Below are 26,468 nucleotides of genomic sequence, written 5' to 3'. Positions count from 1 at the left end.
TGAAATAAAAAACAGATTTCCTACAAAGTTAGAAGAATCATAATAAAAGCAGGCTTCTCATTAGCAACACTGAATAGAAGCAAACAGCAAATAATAGCATATTCCAAGTTCAGAGGAAAATAACTTTGAAGCTACAAATTGAATAACTAAGTCATCATTGACCAGCCATGCTGGTTCATGCCTGTAATCCCAGCATTTTGGGAGGGCAAGGCAGGAGGACAGCTTGAGGCCAGTGGTTTGAGATAAGCCTGTGCAGTGAGAGCCCATCTCTACAAAAAATTTAAAAATCAGCTGGGCACGGCGGTGGTACAAACCTGTAGTCCTAGCTACTCACGAGGCTGAGGTGGGAGAATCACTTGAGCCCAGGAGCTCAAAGTTACAGTGAACTATGACTGTGTTACTGCATTTTGGCCTGGGTGATAGAGTGAAACCTTGTCTTTAAAAATAAAATGAAATAAAAAATAAACCATCACTCAAGTTTTAAGGCTACTAACTTTTGAGTATTCAAGAACTCAAATAATGTACCAACCACAGACACTCTCTGAAAGAACTTCTTTTTTTCTTTTTTTTTTTTTTTTTTGAGAAGGAGTCTCACTCTGTCGTCCAGGCTGGAGTGCAGCGGCGTAATCTCGGCTCACTGCAAACTCCACCTTCCGGGTTCACACCATTCTCCTGCCTCAGCCTCCCGAGAAGGTGGGACTACAGGTGCCGGCCACCATGCCCAGCTAATTTTTGGGGTTTTTTTTTTTTTTTGTATTTTTAGTAGAGACGGGGTTTCACCGTGTTAGCCAGGATGATCTTGATCTCCTGACCTCGTGATCTGCCCGCGTCAGCCTCCCAAGGTGCTGGGATTACAGGTATGAGCCACCGCGCCCAGCCAATACTCTCTGAAAGAATTTCTAAAGGATGTACCCAGCAAGAAAAATTAAGAGTAAGGAGTAAAATAAAAGTAACAACAGTGCACTGCAGCTTCCAGGTATAAGCAGGTAACACTGCTCAGAATTACCTTCCCACAGTCAACAGCTAAAAAAAAGGGCTTGATCACTGAGAGAAATGAAGCAAATGAGGTAAGCCCTACCTACCATACTCTAGGCCCTCTGCCTAAAGGCAATTTCCAAACTGCAGCCATGGGAAGGGAACCTAATTCGTGTCCCACAATCACAGTCATTGAAGAAGCAACCGTACGAGGTTTGGATAAGCCATAGGGACTGAACTTTCACAAGTGAGTTTCAAAGAGAAAGATTTCTTGAACTCTGAATTTAGGATCCCTTAAGCCTCTGTCTGAATTCTAGTCTGTAAATGCATAAGGAGAAATATCACAGGCTGGGATAAAAATAATTTCTGATGATAGAACAATTAGAAGCAACTATAAAGCAAACAATTCCCTGAGCTCACTCAGGGCAAGAACTCATTCAAATTTCTTCCAGCAAGAGTGAGGAAACCCCACTGAATACATGGGACATTCAACAGAAACCCTAGGAGACAAGCTTAGAAGTGGGGAATAAATTAGACCTAGAATAAAGAGACTACTCTAGACCTGCCCTAAGAGTTTAAAAACAAGCCTCAAAAGTAACTTAATTTCCTACCAGAAGGACTTCATCTCTCTTTACAGGAATATAACAAAGGCCAGCACTAAAAAAGTACGAAATTCACGTTCATATTCTAATCAAAAATGAAATCCATCTGCAATAGAAGTGTCACTGGATAAAATTAACAACAGGCTGAAAAGTACAAAAGAAAAGATCACTAACTATGATACCATAGCAAAATGAAGCTAATGGATTTAAAAACACAGGAGGAAAAAAGTGAACAGAGGTACAGTGAACTGTGGAATAACATGCAACATGAGTAATTGGAGTCCCAGATAGAAACTAGGGGGAAAGGAGACAGGAAAAAATATTTGAAAAAACAATGGCCCCAAACTGCTCAAATTTTATGAAAATTGTAAATCCACAGAATCAGGAAGCTTGGTGAATGTCAGGGACAATAATGTATTCATTCAAAAAGCACAACAGCCAGGCGTCGTGACTCACACCTGTATTCCCATCTACTTGGGAGGCTGAGGCAAGAGGATCCCTTCAGCCCAGTACTTCTGGGCTACCGCTCTGGGCTATGCCAATCAGATGTCTACACTAAGTTCAGCATTTATATGATGACCTCTCAGAAGCAGGGGGACTACCAGGTTGCCTAAGGAGGGATGAACCCACCCAGGTTAAAAAAAAAAACAAAAAGGAGCAGGTCACAACTCCTGTGTGATCAGCAGTGGGACTGCACCTATGAAAACCACTGCACTCCAGCCTAGGCAACATAGCAAGGCACCAATGATAAAGAGAAAACTCTTAAAAAGTAACAAGAGGAGACCAGGCACAGTGGCTCACACCTGAAATCCCCACACTTTGGGAGGCGAAGGCAGGCAGATCACTTGAGGCCAGGCGTTCAAGACCAGCCTGGCTAACATAGCGAAAACTTGTCCCTACTAAAAATACAAAAAATTAGCTAGGGCCGGGCACAGTGGTTCACGCCTGTAATCTCAGCACTTTGGGCGGCTGAGGCGGATGGATCACCTGAGGTCAGGAGTTCAAGACCAGCCTGACCAACATGAAGAAATCCCATCTGTAGCTACTAAAAATACAAAATTAGCCGGGCATGGTGGCACATGCCTATAATCCCAGCTACTCGGGAGGCTGAGGCAGGAGAATCGCTTGAAGGAGGCGGAGGTTGTGGTGAGCCAAGATTGCATCACTGCACTCCAGCCTGGGCAACAAGAGTGAAACTCCGTCTCAAAAAAAAAAGATTAGCTGGGCATGGTAGTGCATGCCTGCAGCCCCAGCTACTCAGGAGGCTGAGGCACAAGAATTGCTTGAACCCGGGAGGTAGAGGTTGTAGTGAGCTGAGATCGTACCACTGCTCTCCAGCCTGAATGACAGAGCAAGACTGCCTCAAAAAAAACAACAAGTAGCCAGAGGGGGGAAAATGTGTTTTATACATTAATGAACAAAAATTAAGAATGACCACAGGCTTCTAGTCAGAAATCATACTAGCCAGGTATCTCTTAAAATACTGAAACTGTCAACTTAGAATTCTATATCTAGTGAAAACAGTCTTCAGAAATAAAAACTTTTTCAGGCAAATAAAAGCTGAGAGAATTAATTGCCAAAAGACCTAAACTAAGAGAAATGAAGTTCTTCAGGCAAAAACACAATAATATCAGAAGAAAACCTGAATATACAGAAAGAATGAAGGATGTCAGAAATGATATATACACAGACAATTAAAGAAGGAAAAAAACAATAAAGAGCAGAAATCAATGAAATAGAGAAAATAGTGAAAATGACTGAAACCAAAGGTAGTTCTTCAAGAATCTATTAAACTGATAAACCTCTAGGCAGACTGATTAAAAAAAAATAAAATAAAAAAAACACATTATCCACATGAGGAACAACATCGCAACATATCTGATCAAAGGCACTGAAATGATGAGGAAATATTGTGACAAATTATGTCAATAAATCTGATACCTTAAACAACAAAATACATCCAAACTGACTCAAGAAAAAAACTGAGTATCTGAATTATAACTATTAAAGAAAGGGAGCTCATATTTCAATTCTTCCCACAAAAAAAATTCTGGGCCCAATAGTTTCACTGATAAATTCTATCAAATATCTAAGGATGAAAAAGTATCAATCCTGGGCCACACGTGGTGGCTCACATCTGTAATCCCAGCACTTTGGGAGGCTGAGGTGGGTAGATAACCTAAGGTCAGGAGTTCGAGACTAGTCTGGCCAACATGGCGAAACCCTGTTGCAAATAAAAATACAAAAAATTAGCCAGGCAACGTGGTGGGCGCTTGTAATCCCAATTACTTGGGAGGCTGAGGCAGGAGAATTGCTTGAACCAGGAGGAGGTTGCAGTGAGCCAAGATCATGCAATTGCCCACTCCAGCCTGGGTGACAGAGTAAGACTCAAAGGGAGAAAGAGGAGAAAGAGGAGAGAGGGGGAAAGAGAGGGAGAGGGGCAGAGAGAGAGAGAGAGAGAGAGAGAAGGCCAGGCATGGTGGCTCATGCCTATAATCCCAACACTTTGGGAGGCTGAGGCGGGTGGATCACTTGAGGTCAGAAGTTCGAGACCAGCCTGGCCAACACGGTGAAACCCCATCTCTACTAAAAATACAAAAATTAGCCAGGTGTGGTGGCACGCACCTGTAATCCCAACTACTCAGGAGGCTAAGGCAGTAGAATCGCTTGAACCCAGGAGATGAAGGTTGCAGTGAGCCAAGATCATGCCACTGTACTCCAGCCTGGACGACAGAGCGAGACTCCATCTCAAAAAAAAAAGTACCAATCCTACGCAAACCCCTTAAGAAAACACAGGAGTAAAGACCACTCTCCAAGCTAACATTATTCTTAATGCAGAAAGACTGAAACTCAATGCTTACCACATCACATATAAAATTTTAATTCAAAATAGGTAATTTACCTAAATGAAAAACCTAAAATTATAAAACTTAGAGAAGAAAACATAAGTGAAAATCTTAGTGAATTTGGCAAAAATTTCTTAGGTATGACACAAAAAGCACAAAAAAGGAACAATAAAAATAATACATTGGGGCTGGGTACAGTGGCTCATGCCTGTAATCCCAGCACTTTGGAAGGCCGAGGAGGGTGGATCACCTGAGGTCAGGAGTTCGACCCCAGCCTGGCCAACATGGTGAAACTCCATCTCTACTAAAAATACAAAACTTACCTGGGTGTGGTGGCACATGCCTGTAATTCCAGCTACTCGGGAGGCTGAGGCAGGAGAATTGTTTGAACCCGGCAGGCAGAGGCTGCAGTGAGCTGAAATGGCACCATAGCACTCCAGCCTGGGCAACAGAGCAAGACTCCATCTCAAAAAAAAAAGTACATCGGACTTGATGAAAATAAAAAATGTACACTCTCCAAAGGATACTGTTAAGAAAACGAGGCAATACTTCTTTTAATAATCTAGATACAACAAATATATAGATATATGTTTTCTAAGTAATTTTACTTATAATAATCAAAAACTGGAATAGGCGACTGGATAAATTGTGGCATACCCATACTCAACAATAAAAAGGAATGAACCGAGACATGCCAGACATGGATAGATCACAGAAGTATCATGGGAAGCAAAAGAGGCCACAGACAAAAGAGTTCCCATGAAGCTCCGAACATATACAATGTATTATGATAGAAAGCACATCAGTGGTTTCCTAGGAGCTGAGGTTAGTAGGAAGTGGGGGAGAAGGACTGACACCGATAGGGTGCCAAGGAGGATGGGGTACCAAGAAACGTTCTGGAGTGTTAGAAATGTTGTTCATCTTCATTTTGGTGATGGTTCTATGAGTTTATGAATTTTTCAAAATTTGTTACAATGTACACATATAATGAGTGCATTAATAAAGATATATGTGTATATATATAAACTAAACTGCAAAGTTAATTTTGTTTCTTTTAAGATGGGGTTTCACTCTTGTTGCCCAGGCTGGAGTGCAACAGCACAATTTTGGCTCACTGCAACCTCCGCCTCCCGGGTTCAAGCGATTCTCCTGCCTCAACCTCCCGAGTAGCTGGGATCACAGGTGCCTGCCACGATGCCTGGCAAATTTTTTCTTTTTCTTTTTTTTTTTTTTTTTGAGACGGAGTCTCGCTTTGTCGCCCAGGCTGGAGTGCAGTGGCCGGATCTCAGCTCACTGCAAGCTCCGCCTCCCGGGTTTACGCCATTCTCCTGCCTCAGCCTCCCGAGTAGCTGGGACTACAGGCGCCCACCACCTCGCCCGGCTAGTTTTTTGTATTTTTAGTAGAGACGGGGTTTCACCATATTAGCCAGGATGGTCTCGATCTCCTGACCTCGTGATCCGCCCGTCTCGGCCTCCCAAAGTGCTGGGATTACAGGCTTGAGCCACCGCACCCGGCCTAATTTTTTCATATATTTAGTAGAGAAGGGGTTTCATCATGTTGGCCAGGCTAGTCTCAAACTCCTGACCTCAAGTGATCCACCTGCCTCAGCCTCCCAAAGTGCTGAGATTAAAGGTGTGAGCCACCGCGCCCGGCCTGATTTTTAAAAAAAAACCAGCAGCAACGATAATCCAGAAAATTGGTAATCAGATTAATAACACTGGGGTAGGGGGACAATACAAGCAAAATTCAACACCCAATCATGACAGAAATTCTCAAACTAGGAACAGAAAGCAACCTCTTCAACCAAAAGCATCAACAAAAACGTGCAACTAACATTCCATGTAATGGTGAAAGACTAAATGCCTCCCTACACAGGAACAATGTAAGAATGTCCATTCTAACTCTGTAATCATGACTACACTTCAAAGGAGTCCTCAGTAGGACCCCATAGTACATTTTGATGACAAATCTGCTTTCTTAGTCTCTGAGATGGTCGTTTTATCCCATCCTTTCCTATTTTTCTTTAAACCTCTTACATATCCTTGGTCTCCCTCTGAGATGATTATTTCACCTCATATTTTATTTTTCACAAGGTAAATCAATCTCTTACAAACTCTTCCTATGATAAAGTCTTCCTTTCTATCTACCATCCCTTCCTTCCTTCCTTCCTACCTACTATGCAAATCTTCCTACCATCAATCTCTCAAGAAGAGAGAGGTTTTTATCCTGGCCATCTCTCAAGACATGCGAAGTTATCTGGCCAGCTTAAAACTCAACCACAACTTGGGAGTATAAATATAGGTCTTACCCTAGAAATTCTAGAGAATTGATACGTTTTCTATTTATCATCAATTCCTATCATCAAAAGCAAAGACAAGTTCAACTCCTGAAATCCGGCATAAAACCACAGTAAGAAGACAGAAATAATTAATTCCCAACCTTTGGTTCCTCGTCTTTGTAAATAGCTCTTGCCACTTAAAAAAATGTAAATTTGGTGGTTTCTGACCAACATGTGTCTTAAATAGGAAAAGTAAAGAAAAACACAAAAAACATGTATAATTTGCATAGTATTTGTTCCTTACCTGCTGGTGGCGGGTGCTGGGAAATGTATACTGGACAGAGTGAGGAGGATAACGACTTTGTTCTGTGCTGAATGCTCCTTGGTTGGGAGGATAACCTGAACTTGACATTATCAGTAAAGAAGTCCTCACCAGACTGTGAGATCAACACCAATAAACAATCATGTTTCCAGGAAACCACCTAAACAGGATGGGAAAAAATAGAATTAATAAGAACTAAAACACCAAGTGTGCCTCTTTTTTTTTTTTTTTTTTTTTTTTTGAGACAGAGTCTCGCTCTGTCACCCAGGCTGGAGTGCAGTGGCCCGATCTATTCTCACTGCAAGCTCTGCCTCAGGTTCACACCATTCTCCTGCCTCAGCCTCCCAAGTAGCTGGGACCACAGGTGCCCACCACCATGTCCAGCTAGTTTTTTTGTATTTTTTTAGTAGAGACGTGGTTTCACCGTGTTAGCCAGGATGGTCTCGATCTCCTGACCTCGTGATCCGCCCACCTCGGCCTCCTAAAGTGCTGGGATTATAAGCATCAGCCGCTGCGCCCGGCCAACACCAAGTGTACTTCTAATAAATTATAACTATAGCTACATAAATAAAACCAGAATTACCAGTAAAAGCTTCCTCTCATGTATTTACTTAATAAAAGTTACCAAAGTTTCAAAACATTAATGGGTCATTTCTTTTTATGCTTAAAATAGGTTAATATGTGACAAATAATATAATTAGCTATATAAGTAAAAACAGTATATAAAAACAGCATAAGGTCTGACACATTGTAACTGCTCAGTAAATATATTTCTATAAATGTCTGAGAAACAAATATAAAGACAAAAATACATGGTTCTAAATTTGGGAGTTGATAAGTCAATTGTGAAAAGAATTCAAGAGTAGTTTTAAGGTAAGTATTTGTGCAGAGGAAGTATTGTCTTTATTTAATAATTCTGAAGCAAGGATGATAAAATACTAAGTTTTGTAATCAGATATGGTAGGTAGTTGGACATTTGCTATATTACTCTTTGTATGCTTCTATGGACCTGAAATAGCAAATAAAGAAAAAGGCCAGGAGTGGTGGCTACTCCTGTTAATCCCAGCACTCTGGGAGGCTGAGGCAGGTGGATCACTTGAGGTCAGGAGTTCCGAGACTAGCCTGGCCAACATGGTCAAACCTCCTTTCTACTAAAAATACAAAAATTAGCCGGGCATGGTGACATGCGCCTGTAATCCCAGCTACTTGGGAGGCTGAGGCAGGAGAATTGCTTAAGCCTGGGAGGCGGAGGTTGCAGTGAGCCAAGATCACGCCACTGTACGCCAGCCGGGGCAACAGAGTAAGACTCCGTCTCAAGAAAAAACAAAGGAAAACAAAGCCATCTTCATTATAAAGCACATTCCTACTTATCCACAATTCCAGACTAATTTGATTTGTCTTTTGTCTGTCTTTTCTTGTGCCAATGCCATACTTTTCAAATTACTCTAGTATTACGAGGTTTCATATTGAGCAAGGCAAGTTTCACCTGCGCTGTGCTTTGTTGTTGCGCTACTTTCATCGCCTTCTCAGCTATTCTAGCACATTTCCTCTTGCACACTAGCATCAGAGTCGGCTTGTCAGGTCCCATAGAAATTCTGGATAAGAACACATAAATACTGAATTCACAGACTGACTAATGGGAGAACAGGTACCTTTATACTCCTGAGTATTCCCATCCTAAAACATGATTATCTATGTTTATGTTTCAGGATAGCATAAATATTTATGTTATACATAACTAATATGGGAGTATTTTACATACATATGATAAAGAATATTACATATGTATAAAAATGTGTGCTATAATATATAATTTCTATCTTAATTATATATAAAACTCTCATGACAAAAATGTTATATACATACACATATATACATGTGCATGTGTGTACATACACTCTTACTTTAAGACAGGATTTCTATTATTACCTAATTGGGTGGTTTTAAAAAAACAGAATTTATACATAAGATGAAAATTATATAACTGCATATATAAAAATATATAAATTTTATATATATAAAATCTCCACCCATTTAATATTTTATACATAAAGTTTTAATTTTATTTCCATCATTTCAAGGGATTTGGGAAGAGGGCAAATTCAAAAAATAATTCAGTGTAACAACTTGATCAATTTCCCAGTTTTTATCAATATATTCTTTACCCAGTTTAGGTTTAGAAAGTAAAATTTTCGGCCGGGCGCGGTGGCTCAAGCCTGTAATCCCAGCACTTTGGGAGGCCGAGACGGGCGGATCACAAGGTCAGGAGATCGAGACCATCCTGGCTAACACGGCGAAACCCCGTCTCTACTAAAAACACAAAAAATTAGCCGGGCGAGGTGGCGGCGCCTGTGGTCCCAGCTACTCGGGAGGCTGAGGCAGGAGAATGGCGGGAACCCGGGAGGCGGAGCTTGCAGTGAGCTGAGATCTGGCCACTGCACTCCAGCCTGGGCGACGAGCGAGACTCCGTCTCAAAAAAAAAAAAAAAAAAAGAAAGTAAAATTTTCTAGGGAATTGTCGTTCAATCTAACTTTAAAACAAAACTTGTAGGCTGGCCACAGTGGCTTACACCTGTAATCCCAGCACTTTGGGAAGTCAAGATCGGAGGATCTCCTAAGGCCAGGCATTCGAGACCAGTCAGGGCAATGAAGGCAGACTTATCTCTACAAGAAAATTAAAATAATAATAATAATAATTAGTCAGGCATGGCAGTACACACCCATGGTCCCAGCTGCCTGGGAGGCTGAAGCAGGAGGATCACTTGAGCCCAGGAGGTCAAGACTGCATTAAGCCGTGATTGTGCTACTGCACTCCAGCCTGGGTGATACAATGAAACTCTGACTCAAAAAACAAAAGAAAAAACGTATAGAAAGAACTTTAAGGCTGGGTGCGGTGGCTCAAGCCTGTAATCCCAGCACTTTGGGAGGCCGAGACGGGTGGATCACGAGGTCAGGAGATCGAGACCATCCTGGCTAACACGGTGAAATCCCATCTCTACTAAAAAATACAAAAAACTAGCCGGGCGAGGTGGCGGGCGCCTGTAGTCCCAGCTACTCAGGAGGCTGAGGCAGGAGAATGGCGTAAACCCGGGAGGTGGAGCTTGCAGTGAGCTGAGATCCGGCCACTGCATCCCAGCCTGGGCGACAGAGCAAGACTCCATCTCAAAAAAAAAAAAAAAAAAAAAAAGAAAGAACTTTAAGGCCAGGCGCAGTGGCTCACACCTATAATCCCAACACTTTAGGAGGCCAATGCAGGCAGATCACAAGGTCAGGAGTTCAAGGCCAGCCTGCCAACATGGTGAAACCCAATCTCTACTAAAGATACAAAATATTAGCCAGGCATGGTGGCGCATGCCTGTAAACCCAGCTACTGGGGAGGCTGAGGCAGAAGAATCACTTGAAGCTGGGAGGCAGAGGTTGCAGTGAGCTGAGATGGCGCCACTGCATTCCAGCCTGGGCGAGGGGTCCAGACTCTGTCTCAAAAAAAAAAAAAACCATATGTGGTACCATGTAATATATAAATATTTTAAATAAATATACCATATTTCCTCCTGATGTCACATTTCCTGCTGTTGTGAAAGCTGACCAGGAAAAGAGTCAGAAGACTGACCAGTTGTCCCTCAGTCTGTTTTCTCCCTGCTCCCTTCCAAGGCCCGAGGCATGGAGGTCAGCAAATCTTAAGGATTGGAAGGTTGAGATTACCCAGCTAACACTGATTTGACAGATGAGAAATCTGAAGATCAGAGAAAGTCAACAATTCCTCCAATATCACATAATTGTCTGTGGCAAAACGGGAAAAACTAATGTTTTCTGCAATGCTTTGCCGCTTTCTCAGCAAGTAGTGAACTAGGAGGAGCTGAGATGTTCAGTGAGACCACACATTAAAACCACCTGAGGAGCTTTCGCCTCATCTATACACCTGCAACTGCTCCAAGTGGAAAGGGAAAAGCCAACATTTGGCCTTGTGGGGAGGGTTGATCTTTTTGGAAATAAATATTATATGCAGGACTTAAGAGTTTTTAAAAGTACCACAGAATACAAAGTGAAAAATCTCCTCGCCCTTCTCCTCTAGCTGCTACCCAGTTACCCTACCAGAAAGCAACTAAAGTTACTAGTTTCTAGAGTGACCTTTAGAAAGATCCTACACATACATACACTCACACTTTTTCCCTATGTAAATGGTAGCATACTAGATACACACTGTTCTGTATCTTGCTTTTATTACTTAATACATCTTGGCTGGCCGGGTGCGGTGGCTCACGCCTGTAATCCCAGCACTTTGGATGGCCGACGTGGGCGGATCACAAGGTTAGGAGATCAAGACCATCCTGGCTAACACGGTGAAACCCCGTCTCTACTAAAAATACAAAAAAATTAGCCGGGCATGGTGGCGAGCGCCTGTAGTCCCAGCCACTCAGGAGGCTGAGGCGGGAGAATGGCGTGAACCTGGGAGGCAGAGGTTGCAGTGAGCCGAGATCACACCACTGCATTCCAGCCTGGGCAACAGAGCGAGATTCCATCTCAAAAAAAAACCAAACAAACAATAAAAAAAAAAATCTTGGCAATTATTCTCAAGAATTTATGGTTCTTTCTATTGCTAAAGAGTATTTCACTATATGGGCCGGGCATGGTGGCTCACGCCTGTAATCCCAGCACTTTGGGAGACTGAGGCGGGTGGATCACCTGAGGTCGAGTTTTCGAGACCGGCCTGACCAACATGGTGAAACCCCATCTCTACTGAAAATACAAAAATTAGCCAGGCATAGTGGCACATGCCTGTAATTCCAGCTACTCGAGAGGCTGAAGCAGAAGAACCGCTTGAACCTGGGAAGCAGAGGTTGCGGTGAACCGAGATCATGCCATTGTACTCCAGCCTAGGCAACAAGAGTGAAACTCACTCAAAAAAAAAAAAAAGAGTATTTCACTATATGAACGTTCATTCATTTTGTAAGTTTTCCAACTAATTATGATGTGCTGTCCTAAAACATGCTTTAAGTGATCTATCTCTGCGTTCTCCTCCCAACTCAGACATCCCAAATAAATAAAGCTATAAATGGAATGGAGAAGCAAAAAATAAAAATAAAAAGATTTTAACCCAGGGTCATCCAATTTTTTTCCAACAGTGGCCTAAATGATTAGAAACCCATGAGGTATAATTTTTTAATGCACATTGTTTAACTTTCAGCTATGGTGAGTCCTGGGTTCAACAATTACACTCAATGTCACTCAAAGTCACAAGTTAAGTGACTTGTCCATTTTTTCCCTCATCTCAGTAATCCTTCCTGTTGTCCTAGTTTTGTGGTATGACTTTAGTGAAGTTTAACTTTATTATCTCAAAAAAAAAAAAAAAAAAGTCAGTTTTATTTAAAAGTATTATCCGCCCAACACAGAAGGGAAAAAAAAAAAAAAAAAAACACTAGCAAAATCAGGAAATTAGCCCCTACTGGCATACAAATTTACAGGTTAAAGCAAGCCCTTCCTGTCCTCACATGAACTGCAGCCTGGAGAACACTACAACCTCCTCCCTCAAAACGTATCCACGAGATACACAGCAACAGTGCTCAGATCTTATTTTTTAACCAGAATGTTTTCCTCAAAAGTCTTAAATGAAAGCTAAATGTACGAAAGATACAATGGAGAAACATTCTGATCTAGTGAGAATGGGAGACCTAGGATTCATCTTTTCAGTCTCCCCCTGCCCTTCCCCATCCTCCCCTCCACCCTTCACTCCAGTCCTGGCTCACTAAGATATCTGGGCAGAATACTTTACATTTGAAATCCACTGAAATAAAAGAATCTAGCTTAAAGTTCAGACTGAAGGGGAAGGGAGCACCTTAAGTGGCAGTATCAAATTATAACTTCAGTTCTTAGCCACCAAAACTCATTAACTCAGGGTAGTTACATGGTTGACTCATGAACTGAAAAAAATTCTATGAATTGTTTAAGAAATCTGATCAAGATTTTATAATCAACTTCCTCATCTCTTAAATATCAACATACAATGTGTTAGGATGGGAATAATATAGTAATAATTATATGTCACTGTCATAAAAGACAATAGCACTTCTAACTGAATTACACAGATAAACCCAGAACTAGCCTCTTATATATTGCAAACAAGCAATATGATATTGCAAAATGAAAATGATCTATTTAAGTTCCTTTTTAAATCTTCTCATATTAAATAAACACATACATATTTACTCAACAGGAAAATCTTGCAACAACAAAATTTCAAATACTATCCTGCCAAAAAAAAAAAAAAGCAATTTTTCCTCTCAGCAGGAACTCCTGGCTTTTGGCCCAAAACCTTTGCATAACCAAAATGTGTTATGCAAAGGTGTTCAAGGTGGCCTAAGCCATCTTGGAAAAAAAGCTAAAAATGGCCGGGCACGGTGGCTCACACCTGTAATCCAGCATTTTGAGAGGCCAAGGCTGGCAGATCACAAGGCCAGGAGATCAAGACCATCCTGGCCAACGTGGTGAAACTCCATCTCTACTAAAATACAAAAAAAAAAACATTAGCCGGACATGGTGGCACGCACCTGGTAGTCCCAGCTACTTGGGAGGCTGAGGCAGGGGAATCGCTTGAATCTGGGAAGCAGAGGTTGTAGTGAGCTGGCATCGCACCACTGCACTCTAGCCTGACAACAGAGTGAGACTCCATCTCACAAAAAAAAAAAAGAAGCTAAAAATACACTTCACTGTGGCAGGACTAAAGATGCCACTTCGGATGAGCAAGAATGAATCCACCAAGCGTCACAATATAGGTGAAGCCTACATTTCACCAAAGCAGAAAAAGGATCCTACAAAATACGCAATTTTTAACTGATAAAATAATAAAATATCCTAATACACAAGTATGGGATAGGGCAATGCCTCTATGACATTCAAATGCTTAAATATTAGTTATTAAACTGAGGCAAATTAGGTCACACCAGTTCCCACAAAGCTGTCCACCTCTAGTCCAATTCTAAAAGTATGTTAGGCAAGACAAGGCTAAGAAGGATCACCACCCTGGGCATCCCAACCACCTAAAATCCTCCAACCTGGGGACAATTTAAACAAAGACAACCTCCTAAACGTATTACAGAGTCCAGCATCCAGGAGAGAAAAGACTAGAAATTATCTAAGTGAATTCTGTAATTTGTACAAGACCAGAGTAGTGCTACACTATAATAAATTTTCTCTTGTAAAATAAACTAAAGCATTCTTCTCTTTGGGGGGAAAAAAAGCTACTGTTTCTCAGCCTTTGGTTAAGATCTACTCTGGGGGAATGCTATTAACAAGGTATTTTATTTGCAGCCTCTTTTGATATCATGACATCTTACTTAAAGACAGAGAAACAAATGGAAGCTAAAGAAAAAGATTTTTAGTTAACCTATCCTACCTCTTATAAAATATGATATTGAAAGAAAAATTTTAATAAGGATATAATTATTTGATAAATCTATGGGTACACATATTCAATAAGTAATTCTGGCCAGGCACAGTGGCTCATGCCTGTAATCCCAGCACTCTGGGAGACCGAGGCAAGAGGATCACTAGAAGCCAGGAGTTTGAGACCAGTCCAGCCAAAAAGGCAAAACCCTGTCTACACTAAAAATACAAAAACTAACCGGGCGTGGTGGCACATGTCTGTAATCCCAGCTACTCAGGAGGCTGAGCACAAGAATCACTTGAACTCAGGAGGCAGAGGATGCAGTGAGGCGAGACCGTGTCACTGCACTCCAGCCTAAGCAACAAAACAAGACTCTATCTCAAAAAATAATAATAAATAATATATAATTCTTAAATGAAAGGAAAATGATGCTACTTTACCTCTACATAAAGTACTGTCCCAAGACAGCAGTACAATATAACAATATCCAACTGAGAACTCTGTGGTGTATCGGCACTACATTGAACTAATTCTCTGAACTGAACAACACTCACTCACTCAACTTATAAGAACAAATGTTATTTCAAAACCAGCCAAGCGTGGTGGCTCATGTTTGTAATCCCAGCACTTTGAGAGGCTGAGGCAGGTGGATCACTGGAGGTCAGGAGTTCAAGGCCAGTCTGGCCAACCTGGTGAAATCTTGTCTCCACTAAAAATACAAAAAAATTGGCTGGGCGTGGTGGCTCACGCCTGTAATCCCAGCACTTTGGGGGGCTGAGGCAGGCGGATCACAAGGTCAAGAGTTCGAGACTAGCCTGACCAACATGTGAAACCCCATCTCTACTAAAAACACAAAAATTAGTTGGGCATAGTGGCGTGCGCCTATAATCCCAGCTAATTGGGAGGCTGGGGCAGGAGAATTGCTTGAACCCGGGAGGCAGAGTTTGCAGTGAGCAGAGAACCACTGCATTCCCACCTGGGCGACAGCGCAAGACTCCATCTCAAAAAATAATAATAATAATACAAAAAATTAGTCAGGCGTGGTGGTGTGCACCTGTAATCCCAGCTACTCAGGAGGCTGAGGCATGAGAATCACTTGAACCTGGGAGGTGGAGGTTGCAGTGAGCCGAGATCGCACCCCTGCACTCCAGGCTCGGTGACAGAGCAAGGCTTCATCTTAAAAAAAAAAAAAAAAAAAAAGAACAAATATATTTCACAACAAAAATGGATGACTACATGCCAATTCCCTCCTTGATTAACACAAAAGAAGAACAAAGAAATTGAGATGAGAAAAATTTTAATGTAGATATTTGGCCTAAATAAACAGATACAACAATATCTAAGTGGATATTACTAAAAGAGTTACCATTTATTGAGTTCTACATATATACTAGGCAGTGTACTAAGACTTGGTGTGTGCATGAGCTCACCTAAAAGTCTGGTTCCACTATTACCTCTAAGGCTGTAGGGAAGCTACATAACTTCCTCAAGCTATGTTTTTCTAACTCAGAGACAGATACCTTAAAGATCACCTGCTGCTGCCTCCCCTTTGACCCACTAACAGAGACAGGTTATTAAGCAATATAAAACATGGGTTATGAACAGACTCTGTTTTTTGCTGCACCCGCCTCAGCACCCCCGAGCTCCATAAATCTTAAAGTCAAATGCTTTTAGCCTACTTTATTTTGGTACACACGTTAGAAACAAACAGAGCTATCAGACACCACCTATGAAGGCAAAGATCAGCTCTGTTCTGCTCTACATGGCCTCTGCAGGAGTTAGCAGTACTTAGCTCTCAGTAACACCCAGTCCAACAGCAAGTTGTTTAGCTGTTCCTTACATACATACACACACACACACACACACACACACACACACACACACACACACACACACACACACTCTGAAGCCTCCCAGGCCTCTCCATCTAACTACCACCATCCTTACCTATTGCCGCAAAAAAATTCCTAACTGGGCTTCCCACTTCAATACTTTCTCAACTCAAAAAGCCAAGTACTCTTTTTAAGCCTTAAATCAGAACACATCACTCTCCTGCTTCAGATTCCCCAAGGATTTCCTAAGCGCGGCAAACAAACTCTAAACTACCTACGATGACCCAAGGCCCTACTTGATTTGGCCTGCTTACTTTCCAGATTGTTTGCTAGGCCCCAGCAACGTGAGTTTCCTTTTAGTTTCCTCAGGAGCCCTTCTCTGCCAGGTCCTTCCTAGCTGGGCCTTTGTCCTTCTTTACTCTCTGCCAGGAATGCTGTTCCTGGCTCATTCAGGTGGCTAGCTCCTCCTCAAACTTAAGGTCTCAGTTCAAATGTCATCTCAGGAGTCTTTCCAACCACCCTACATATAAGGTAAGCTCCCACTTGTTACTCTCCATCACATCACCCTTTTGGTTCCTTTATAGGTTTATCATAATCTTAAATGGATTATGTACTTCATTTTATTTGAGTATGTTCTGTCTTCTCTCACTAGAATAAAAGCTACCTGTTTGATTCTCTACAATATTTGTTGAATAAAATAAACAAACAAACTCCCATTCATGGGTCTGATGTTTTTTAAAAGAAATAAAGAAGAAATATACAAGACTTATTTGTACAGGACTTATTTGAAGCAAAGTTTGAAAATCTACTGAGGGACATAAAAATCTATTTGAACACAGGACAGAAAGTACATAAAGATGTCAATTTCCCCAAACTTCACCTACAATTTCAGTATTCCCAATCAACATTCAGTATTCAATAAAAATCTCTATGATTTCTTTTTGAATGTCACAGAATGATTCTAAAGTTCATATAGAAGAACACATAGACCAGAATTGTCAAAGTATGGAAAAAAAAGTAATGAACAGGTAACTAACCCCATCTGTATTAAAATTATAAAATGATAGTAATTTAAAGGGTATGGTAACACACGAGATCAAAATAAAATAATAAGGCCAATCAGAAACAGTCCCAAACACATTTAGTAAATGACAAAAGTTGCAATTCTAACAGTGGGGCAAAAAACAGATTATTCACTAAATGGTGCTGACACAACTAGCTAGTTGGGGTAGAATTCACACACAATTTTATTCCCCAAAATATGCCTCACTTCTTATACCAGAAATAAATTCCAGATGGATCAAAGAATTAGAAGTGTTAAAAAGAGAAGGAAAAGAAAAGGAGAAAAAGAAACCATTGAAGTATTAAATTACAATCTGAGGACTTCTTTGTTTTAAAAATACAAAAAGGCATGCAGTCAAAAAGTCTTCCTCTCATTCATTCTTCTTACTATGACAACCAGTGTTTCCAAGTATCATATATCCTGTGATATACAAGCAAACATGTATACAATGCTTTTCATCTTTAACGCAAAGAAACATAGAGGCATATAATGTCACTTTGTTTTTCTAGTTTAGTAGATAGGTGAATATTTTACATTTTGGAGTAAAGAAAGTCTTAAGTAGAGCACAAAACACAAAAGTCACATAAATAGACAAATAATCACAGCTAAGATTTATTATTTACTTTGTGCCAGCCACTATGCCTAATGCTATTTACATTATGTCCATTTTACAAATAAGGAAATTAAGGTGTACAGAGGTTAAATAATGTGCCCAAGGTCCCACAGCAGCACAGTGCTGGGTTTGGATATATCTGAGTACATAACACTACGAAAGAATTGCTAGGGGGATATGTGCACACGTATGAAAAAAGTGAATAAGGTCAGGCGCATTGGCTCACGCCTGTAATCCCAACACTTTGGGAGGCTGAGGTGGGCGGATCACCTGAAGTCAGGAGTTTGAGACCAGCCTGACCAAAATGGAGAAACCCCATCTCTAGTAAAAACACAAAATTAGTCAGGCATGGTGGCGCATGCCTGTAATCCCAGCTACTCAGGAGACTGAGGCAGGAGAATCGCTTGAACCTGGGAAGTGGAGGTTGAGGTGAGCTGAAATCATGCCATTGCACTCCAGCCTAGGCAACAAGAGCAAAACTCTGTCTCAAAAATAAAAAGAAAGAAAAAGAAAGAAAGAAAAAAAAGAAAAAAGTGAATATGTAGAGAACTTTTTAACCTGTTAAAAACCAATAACCCCATCAGAAAATAACCAAAGAACAACAGAAGGCAATTTATAAAAGACATATGGCTGGGCGTGGTGACGCACGCCTGTAATCCCAGCACTCTAGGAGGCCGAAGAGGGTGGATCATCTGAGGTCAGGAGTTGGACACCAGCCTGACTAACATGGTGAAACCCCATCTTCTACTAAATACATAAATTAGCCAGGCATAGTGGCGGACGCCTGTAATCCCAGCTACTTGGGAGGCTGAGGCAGGAGAATCGCTTGAACCTGGGAGGCGGAGGTTGCAGTGAGCCAAGATCGTGCCACTGCACTCCGACCTGGGCAACAAGAGCAAGGCTCTGTCTTAAAATGCAACAAACTCTCACTAGATTACATCCAGGAAGTAGTTCTTTCAATTTCAGTATATATGTAAAATAATGTATTACTTATAATTAATGAAAGATAAGATTTTAAAATAGCATATCCTCCTTCATGCATTAAAATGATTTTGTGTGAATATAAAGTAACTTCTTCTTCCCCCCTCAGCAGAATATATATACTCCTACATCAGGTATATTTACATTCTGCATATTTTAGGTTATAACTCCTAGATAGCACAAGTTTTGATTTCATTCCAAATACCTCCAAATACATAAAAGTTACTGTAATTAAAAATGAATTTAAAACTCTTAAAGTAATGCAAAGTTAAACATCTTTGAACAGAAACTCAAAGTCATGATCATGACTACTTAAAACAAATATTTTCAAAATTACACAAATCGCTGTTATTGTCAAGGGAAATGAATTGCCTGAAACAAATTACTCTGAATGTGAACTGTGTATGACAGTGATAATGGCAAGAAGAATGTCTTAGTTCAACAAAAGTATGGGGTAAAGGGGCAATCTATAAGCATAAAGGTGACTCTCATCATAAATCTAAGAGTCAAATTTTCCCCAGAAAAATGTAATCTTGGCCGGGTGCAGTGGCTCACGCCTGTAATCCCAGCACTTTGGGAGGCCGAGGCGGGTGGATCACGAGGTCAGGAGATCGAGACCATCCTGGCTAACACGGTGAGACCCCGTCTTTACTAAAAATACAAAAAATTAGCTGGGCGTGGTGGCGGGCGCCTGTAGTCCCAGCTACTGGGAGGCTGAGGCAGGAGAATGGCGTGAACCTGGGAGGCAGAGCTTGCAGTGAGCCAAGATCACGCCACTGCACTCCAGCCTGGGCGACAGAGCGAGACTCTGTCTCAAAAAAAAAAAAAGGAAAGAAAAGAAAAGAAAAATGTAACCTCAACATATTTGGTTTTTATATCAGTTTATTTGTGTATAACAAAGAATAAAAACAGCCAAACAGCCCGAATTTTGTTCCTCGAGTATACTGTAATGGGGGAAAGAAATCCAAATAAGTTGGGAATCTTGACTTTTCCTTTACTCCTGACTAATCTACTTAAGAATTTAATTTTTTATATAAAACTAGTCGATATTATTCTTTCAAAGGGAGTCTCAAATTCTATTATAATCCTATCAACACCAACCGTTCTGTATTTCTTTTTTTTTTTTTTTTTTTTTTTTGAGACAGAGTCTTGCTCTGTTGCCAGGCTGGAGTGCAATGGCACCCACTGCAACCTCCGCCTCCAGGGTTCAAGCGATTCTCCTCCCTCAGCCTCCTGAGTAGCAGGGATTACAGGCACCCAACACCATGCCCGGCTAGTTTTTTGTTTTTTTGTTTTTTTGATATTTTTAGTAGGGATGGGGTTTCACCATGTTGGCCAGAATGGTCTCGATCTCTTGACCTCATAATCCGCCTGCCTCGGCCTCCCAAAGTGCTGGGATTACAGGAATGAGCCACCGTGCCCAGCCAGCCTTCCATATTTCTAACTCACAGTTTTCTCCTAAGATTGAAACTACTCCATATAAATAAAAATTATATAAATTAAATAAAATTATAAATAAAAATTATATAAATAAATAATTATATAAATGCATATATAAATTAAAACATTACTGCATTCTAATATTATCTAGAACCATGAGTGCTGTCTAGGATGAACCAACCCCATGTTTACTTTCTCTTCCTCCCCAAAATCCCAATAAACAGAATTTTTTTTTTTTTTTGAGATGGAGTCTCGCTCTGTCACCCAGGCTGGAGTGCAGTGGCCAGATCTCAACTCACTGCAAGCTCCGCCTCCCGGGTTCACGCCATTCTCCTGCCTCAGCCTCCCGGGTAGCTGGGACTACAGATGCCCGCCACCTCGCCCGGCTACTTTTTTGTATTTTTTAGTAGAGACGGGGTTTCACCGTGTTAGCCAGGATGGTCTCGATCTCCTGACCTCGTGATCCGCCCGTCTCGGCCTCTCAAAGGGCTGGGATTACGGGCGTGAGCCACTGCGGCGGCCAGAATTTTTTTTTTTTAAAGAAATGCTTTTAACTGGGTTCAGTGGCCGACACCTATAACCCCAGCACTTCAGGAGGCCAAGGTGGGAGGATCACTTGAACCCACCAATCTGAGGTCAACCTGGGCAACATAATGAGACCCTGTTTCTACAAAATAAAAAAATTGACCAGGTGTGGTGGCACACACCTGTAGTCCCAGCTACTCGGGAGGACCGCGTGAGCCCAGGGCTTGGAGGCTGCATTGAACTATGATCGCACCACTACACTCCAGCCTGGGCAACAGAGAGAGACCCTCTCTGTAAAAAAGAAAAAAAGAAAGAAATATTTTGATAATTTACTAATTACAGCTATGTTAGTCACTGACATTGGTGAAATTTCTACCTGTTTTTTAATTTCCAAAAACTATTCAGCATCAAACTGCCACATGTGTATCAGACATCTTCTACAGCATCCACACTAACTCTAGCTGCTAAGCTCTTTTTTATGTATTCAACAAGTATCTACTACTCCTGGGCATAGGGTGTTATTCTGGGAGTGGGAAAAGAAGAAAAAATTTTTTTAAAACTCAGATACAGACATGCCTACAAAGGGCTTATGGTCTAGAGGCAAAGGATCAAGAGTTTCCAGAATAAAAAATATACATTTTGGAGAAGAGGGAATAGCAGAGACACTTCCTGGATGATGTAATATGTGATCAAACCCTTGAAAAATAGGATAAATTTAGACGTAGTAGAGTTTGGAAGAGTAAGGGAGGAAAGCAGTATTCCAGAAGCAAGCATAGTAACAAGAAAACACAAACAAAAAATTCTTCTTAATGCAACACAAAATAGCCCAAGTAGAATAAATATGCCATGCTTCAGTATTTAGGTAAAGATTATCAGCTTAATAAGAATATGCCTTTTCCTTTACAATAAATTTTATAGGCCGGGTATGGTGGCTTATGCCTGTAATCCCAGCACTTTGGGAGGCTATGGTGGGAGGATTACTTGAGCCCAGAATTCAAGACCAGGCTGGGCAAAAAAGTCAGACCCCGTCTCTATTTTTAAAAAATTAAAATAAAATAAATTTTATAGCATGAATACATAAAGAAAATGAATATTACAAATGAGCTTTTTGATGTAAAAAAAATTCATAAAGAATACAGTCAGCCGAGTGCAATGGCTCACGCCTATTACGTAATCCCAACACTTTGGGAGGCCAAGGCAGGCAGATCACTTCAGGCCAGGAATTCGAGACCAGCCTGGCCAAAATGGTGAAACTCCGTCTCTACTAAAAATACAAAAATTAGCTGGGCATGGTGGCATATGCCTGTAACCCCAGCTACTTGGGAGGCTGAGCACAAGAATCGCTTGAACCTGGGAAGTGGAGGTTGCAGTGAGCTGAGACTGTGCCACTGCACTCCAGCCTAGGCAACAGAGTGAGACTCTGTCTCAAAAAAAAAAAAAAAAGGTTCATGTTTGTACTATTTATCTAAGCTTTTATATTAATATAACAATTGAAATCCTTCATACTTAAAATAAAAAAAATCCAGAAGTCTGAGAGTAGGCAAAACAGGCAACAGCTAATTTACAAAATAATTTAAACTACTTGTAGGCCGGGTGCAGTGGCTCACGCCTGTAATCCCAGCACTTTGGGAGGCCGAGGCGAGCGGATCACCTGAGGTCAGGAGTTCGAGACCAGCCTGTCCAATATGGAGAAACCCTGTCTCTACTAAAAAATACAAAATTAGCCAGGCGTCATGGCGGGCGCCTGTAATCCCAGCGACTCGGGAGGCTGAGGCAGGAGAATTGCTTGAACCAAGGAGGCGGAGGTTACGGTGAGCTGACATGGCGCCACTACACTCCAGCCTGGACAACAAGAGTGAAACTCCGCCTCAAAAATAATAATAATAATTATTATTATTATTTAACCTATTTGTTTGGGCCTCAGAGGTATTTAAACCACTGTCATAATAAAATTTCCATCACTATAATACTTAAATTCCATGAAGTGTCACTGGATCCAGATAACCTCAAAGACAGAATATCTTTTTTTTTTTTTTTTTTTGAGACGGAGTCTCGCTCTGCTGCCCAGGCTGGAGTGCAGTGGCCGGATCTCAGCTCACTGCAAGCTCCGCCTCCCGGGTTCACGCCATTCTCCTGCCTCAGCCTCCCCAGTAGCTGGGATTACAGGCGCCCGCCACCTCGCCCGGCTAATTTTTTTTTTGTATTTTTAGTAGAGACGGGGTTTCACCGTGTCAGCCAGGATGGTCTCGATCTCCTGACCTTGTGATCCGCCCGTCTCGGCCTCCCAAAGTGCTGGGATTACAGGCTTGAGCCACCGCGCCCGGCCTAGAATATCTTAAGAAGATATTCATCAAAGCAGATTAAAAATTAAGCAAACTAAATAATTCCTGATCACTGTAACACTGACATAGATCAGTATCAATTTTTTCAAACTATATTTTCATTGCAGAAATTTAATATTAAGAAGTACCTTAAATTCAACACCAAAGCTAAATATCCAGAGTAATCTCTCATTTCCTATTACTCCAATTTTTTTTTTTTTTTGAGACAGAGTCTTGCTCTGTCACCCAGGCTGGAGTGCAGTGGCACGATCTCAGCTTACTGCAAGCTCCGCCTCCCGGGTTCAAGCCATTCTCCTGCCTCAGCCTCCCGAGTAGCTGGGACTACAGGCACCCGCCACCACGCCAGGCTAATTTTTTGTATTTTTTTTTTAGTAGAAATGGGGTTTCACCATGTTGGTCAGGATGGTCTCAATCTCCTGACCTCGTGATCTGCACGCCTCAGCCTCCCAAAATGCTGGGATTACAGGTGTGAGCCACCGCCACCGGCCAATTTTTAAGTGTCAATCATCAAATCGATTCATCCCATGGATGATACAGTGTAACACAGTGAACACTATAATGGATATGAAAAGACTTAGATTTCCACTATTGCCCAACTTTAGCAACTTAGGCAGATAAATCACTTTACTTCTGGGACCTTCAGTTTTATCAAAAGTAAAACAAGACTAGATAATCTGACTCTACATTCTATAAATTAGCTTTATTTATTTATTTATTTTGACAGACGGTCTTGCTCTATCACCCAGTCTGAAGTGAGAGCAGTGGCACCATCATGGCTCACTGCAACCTCAACCTCCCAGGCTCAGCTTCCCAAGTAGCTGGAACCACAAGCACGCTCTGCTAATTTTTAAATTTTTTTATAGAGATGGGATCTCACTCTGTTATGTAGGTTGGTCTCAAACTCCTGGCCTCAAGTGGTCCTCTCACCTCAGCCTCCCAAAGTACTAGGATTACAGGCGTGATCTGTTAATGTGCCCTGCCATTAACATTTTATTTTAACCAATTTTGTTGGTTTTGAGATCGTCGTTAAATAAAAGTAACAGCAGCACATATGGAAGAAGCAAACTGTCTGATGAACTCCATAGGAACATCTGCAGTGTTTCATACAGTCTCTGACTTTCAAATGCAAAGAAAAAAAAATAGGTTGTATCTGAAGACTATTCTAGTAATATTTTGACCACACAAGCTACTGGGGTAGGAAAAAATAGTAGAAGAATAGTGTAAGTGTTCAAGGAAAAATGCCACCAGAAAAAAACCAAAATAAAAAACAGATGCTCCACATACGGTTATTACTACATTACAGAAGCTTTTCATAGTTTTTCAGTGCTCTTAAAAAGGGCAAATAAAAAAAGAAACAAAATGTTTTCTTAACCATTTACATGTATTACATGTATTTTTCACATCCTCAAACCTGGAAAGGACCAAATATAAGATAATCTATGTGGCCGGGCACAGTGGCTCACACCTGTAATCCCAGCACTTTGGGAAGCCAAGGCGGGCAGATCACGAGGTCAGGAGTTCGAGACTAGGCTGACCAACACGGTGAAACCCCGTCTCTACTAAAAATACAAAAATTAGCCAGGCATGGTGGCGCATGCCTGTAATCCCAGCTACTCAGGAGGCTGAGGCAGGAGAAATCACTTGAACCTGGGAGGTGGAAGTTGCAGTGAGCTGAGATCACGCCACTGCACTCCAGCCTGGGCGACAAGAGTGAAACTCCGTCTCAAAGGAAAAAAAAAGAAAAAAAAGAAAAAAAAAGATAATCTATAGACTGAGTTATTTGTGAACATAACTGACCTGCTCGACTATACTTTATAACTCTCTAGTATTTACTAATAGTGTGCCAGAACATAAAAAACACCTCATACTGGTTGAATAAGTGAGTAAACAAAAATACATGAATCTCTAATCTACAAATAAGATTATACATAATAAATTCTGATCAACCTTTACTAGTTGTTTTGTATCATAGTCTAGTAAAATCCAATATCGGAAGTAAAAGAACAGATGGAACTAAATATGCAAGAGTTATATCATTCCCAGGCATCAATAAGAATTTGAAATTACAACTAAGATAGATCACAGAATACAATCAAAACCAAATAACCAAAACATATTTTTTAAAAAACAAACAGCCTGACATTCACCTACATCAGCCCCCAGTCTATCCAAAGTCCTTTGCCTTCTACAGCAGATAACAAAGGTAAGAAAAGAAAATCTCACCAATTCATAACACAACTTTTTTTAAATGCTTTTAAGGCCGGTTGCAGTGGCTCACCCCTATCATCTTAGCACTTTGGGAGGCTGAGACAGGCAGATCGCTGGAGCCCAGGAGCTGGAGACCAGCCTAGGCAACATGGTTAAACCCTGTCTCTACAAAAAAAAAAAAAAAAAAGGCCGGGCGCGGTGGCTCAAGCCTGTAATCCCAGCACTTTGGGAGGCCGAGATGGGCAGATCACAAGGTCAGGAGATCGAGACCATCCTGGTTAACATGGTGAAACCCCGTCTCTACTAAAAATACAAAAAACTAGCCGGGCGAGGTGGCGGGCGCCTGTAATCCCAGCTACTCGGGAGGCTGAGGCAGGAGAATGGCGTAAACCCAGGAAGCGGAGCTTGCAGTGAGCTGAGATCCAGCCACTGCACTCCAGCCTGGGCGACAGAGCGAGACTCCGTCTCAAAAAAAAAAAAAAATTACCCAGCCATGGTGGCCTGCGCCTGTAGTCCCAGCAACTTGGGGAGGCTGAGGTGGAAGGATCACCTGAGTCCAGAGGTCAAGGCTGCAACGAGTCACTGTTCTTCAGCCTGGGCAAAAGAGACCCTGTCTCAAAAAAAAAAAAAAAAAAGCTTTACAGAAGTTATTGACTAATCTAATTTTGCCTATAAGTTAATTTCCATCATTTCATTCTTTTTTGATTAAGAGGATAGGCAAAACACAAATTTTACTGTTTTTTAAATTCAATTAAAAATAAGGCAGGCATGGTGGCTCACACCTGTAATCCCAGCACTTTGGGAGGCCAAGGCGGGCAGATCACGAGGTCAGGAGATCGAGACCATCCCGGCTAACACGGTGAATCCCCGCCTCTACTGAAAATACAAAAAAAATTAGCCGGTCGTGGTGGCACGCGCCTGTAGTCCCAGCTACTTGGGAGGCTGAGGCAGGAGAATCGCTTGAACCCGGAGGTAGAGGTTGCAATGAGCCAAGATTGTGCCACTGCACTCCAGCCTGGGCGACAGAGCGAGACTCCATCTCAAAAAAAAAAAAAAAAAA

At 41.4% G+C, this 26,468-nt stretch overlaps 1 protein-coding gene across 48 annotated transcripts in view; it reads right to left on the bottom strand.

Moving 5' to 3' along the window:
* The window catches only part of NCOR1 (nuclear receptor corepressor 1), a 191,217-nt gene that overhangs the window by 160,518 nt on the left and 4,231 nt on the right, over positions 1-26,468 (bottom strand). For 33 of the 48 annotated variants that reach the window (XM_074018641.1, XM_074018645.1, XM_074018652.1 and 30 more), the window contains exon 2: positions 7,007-7,184. In XM_074018641.1, coding sequence (XP_073874742.1) covers positions 7,007-7,114 — 108 coding nt within the window. In that variant the 5' untranslated portion in view covers positions 7,115-7,184. Of the gene's footprint in view, positions 1-7,006; positions 7,185-8,510; positions 8,620-25,895; positions 26,019-26,468 lie in introns of all 48 variants that reach the window. The other 15 variants (XM_074018650.1, XM_074018657.1, XM_045376260.3 and 12 more) reach the window with 4 other exon arrangements.

The sequence above is a fragment of the Macaca fascicularis genome, chromosome 16 (assembly GCF_037993035.2).
Source record: "Macaca fascicularis isolate 582-1 chromosome 16, T2T-MFA8v1.1".
In the NCBI taxonomy this organism is placed as follows: domain Eukaryota; kingdom Metazoa; phylum Chordata; class Mammalia; order Primates; family Cercopithecidae; genus Macaca; species Macaca fascicularis.
Note: the sequence above shows the minus strand (reverse complement) of the source record. Positions and strands in the feature narration are given on the sequence as shown.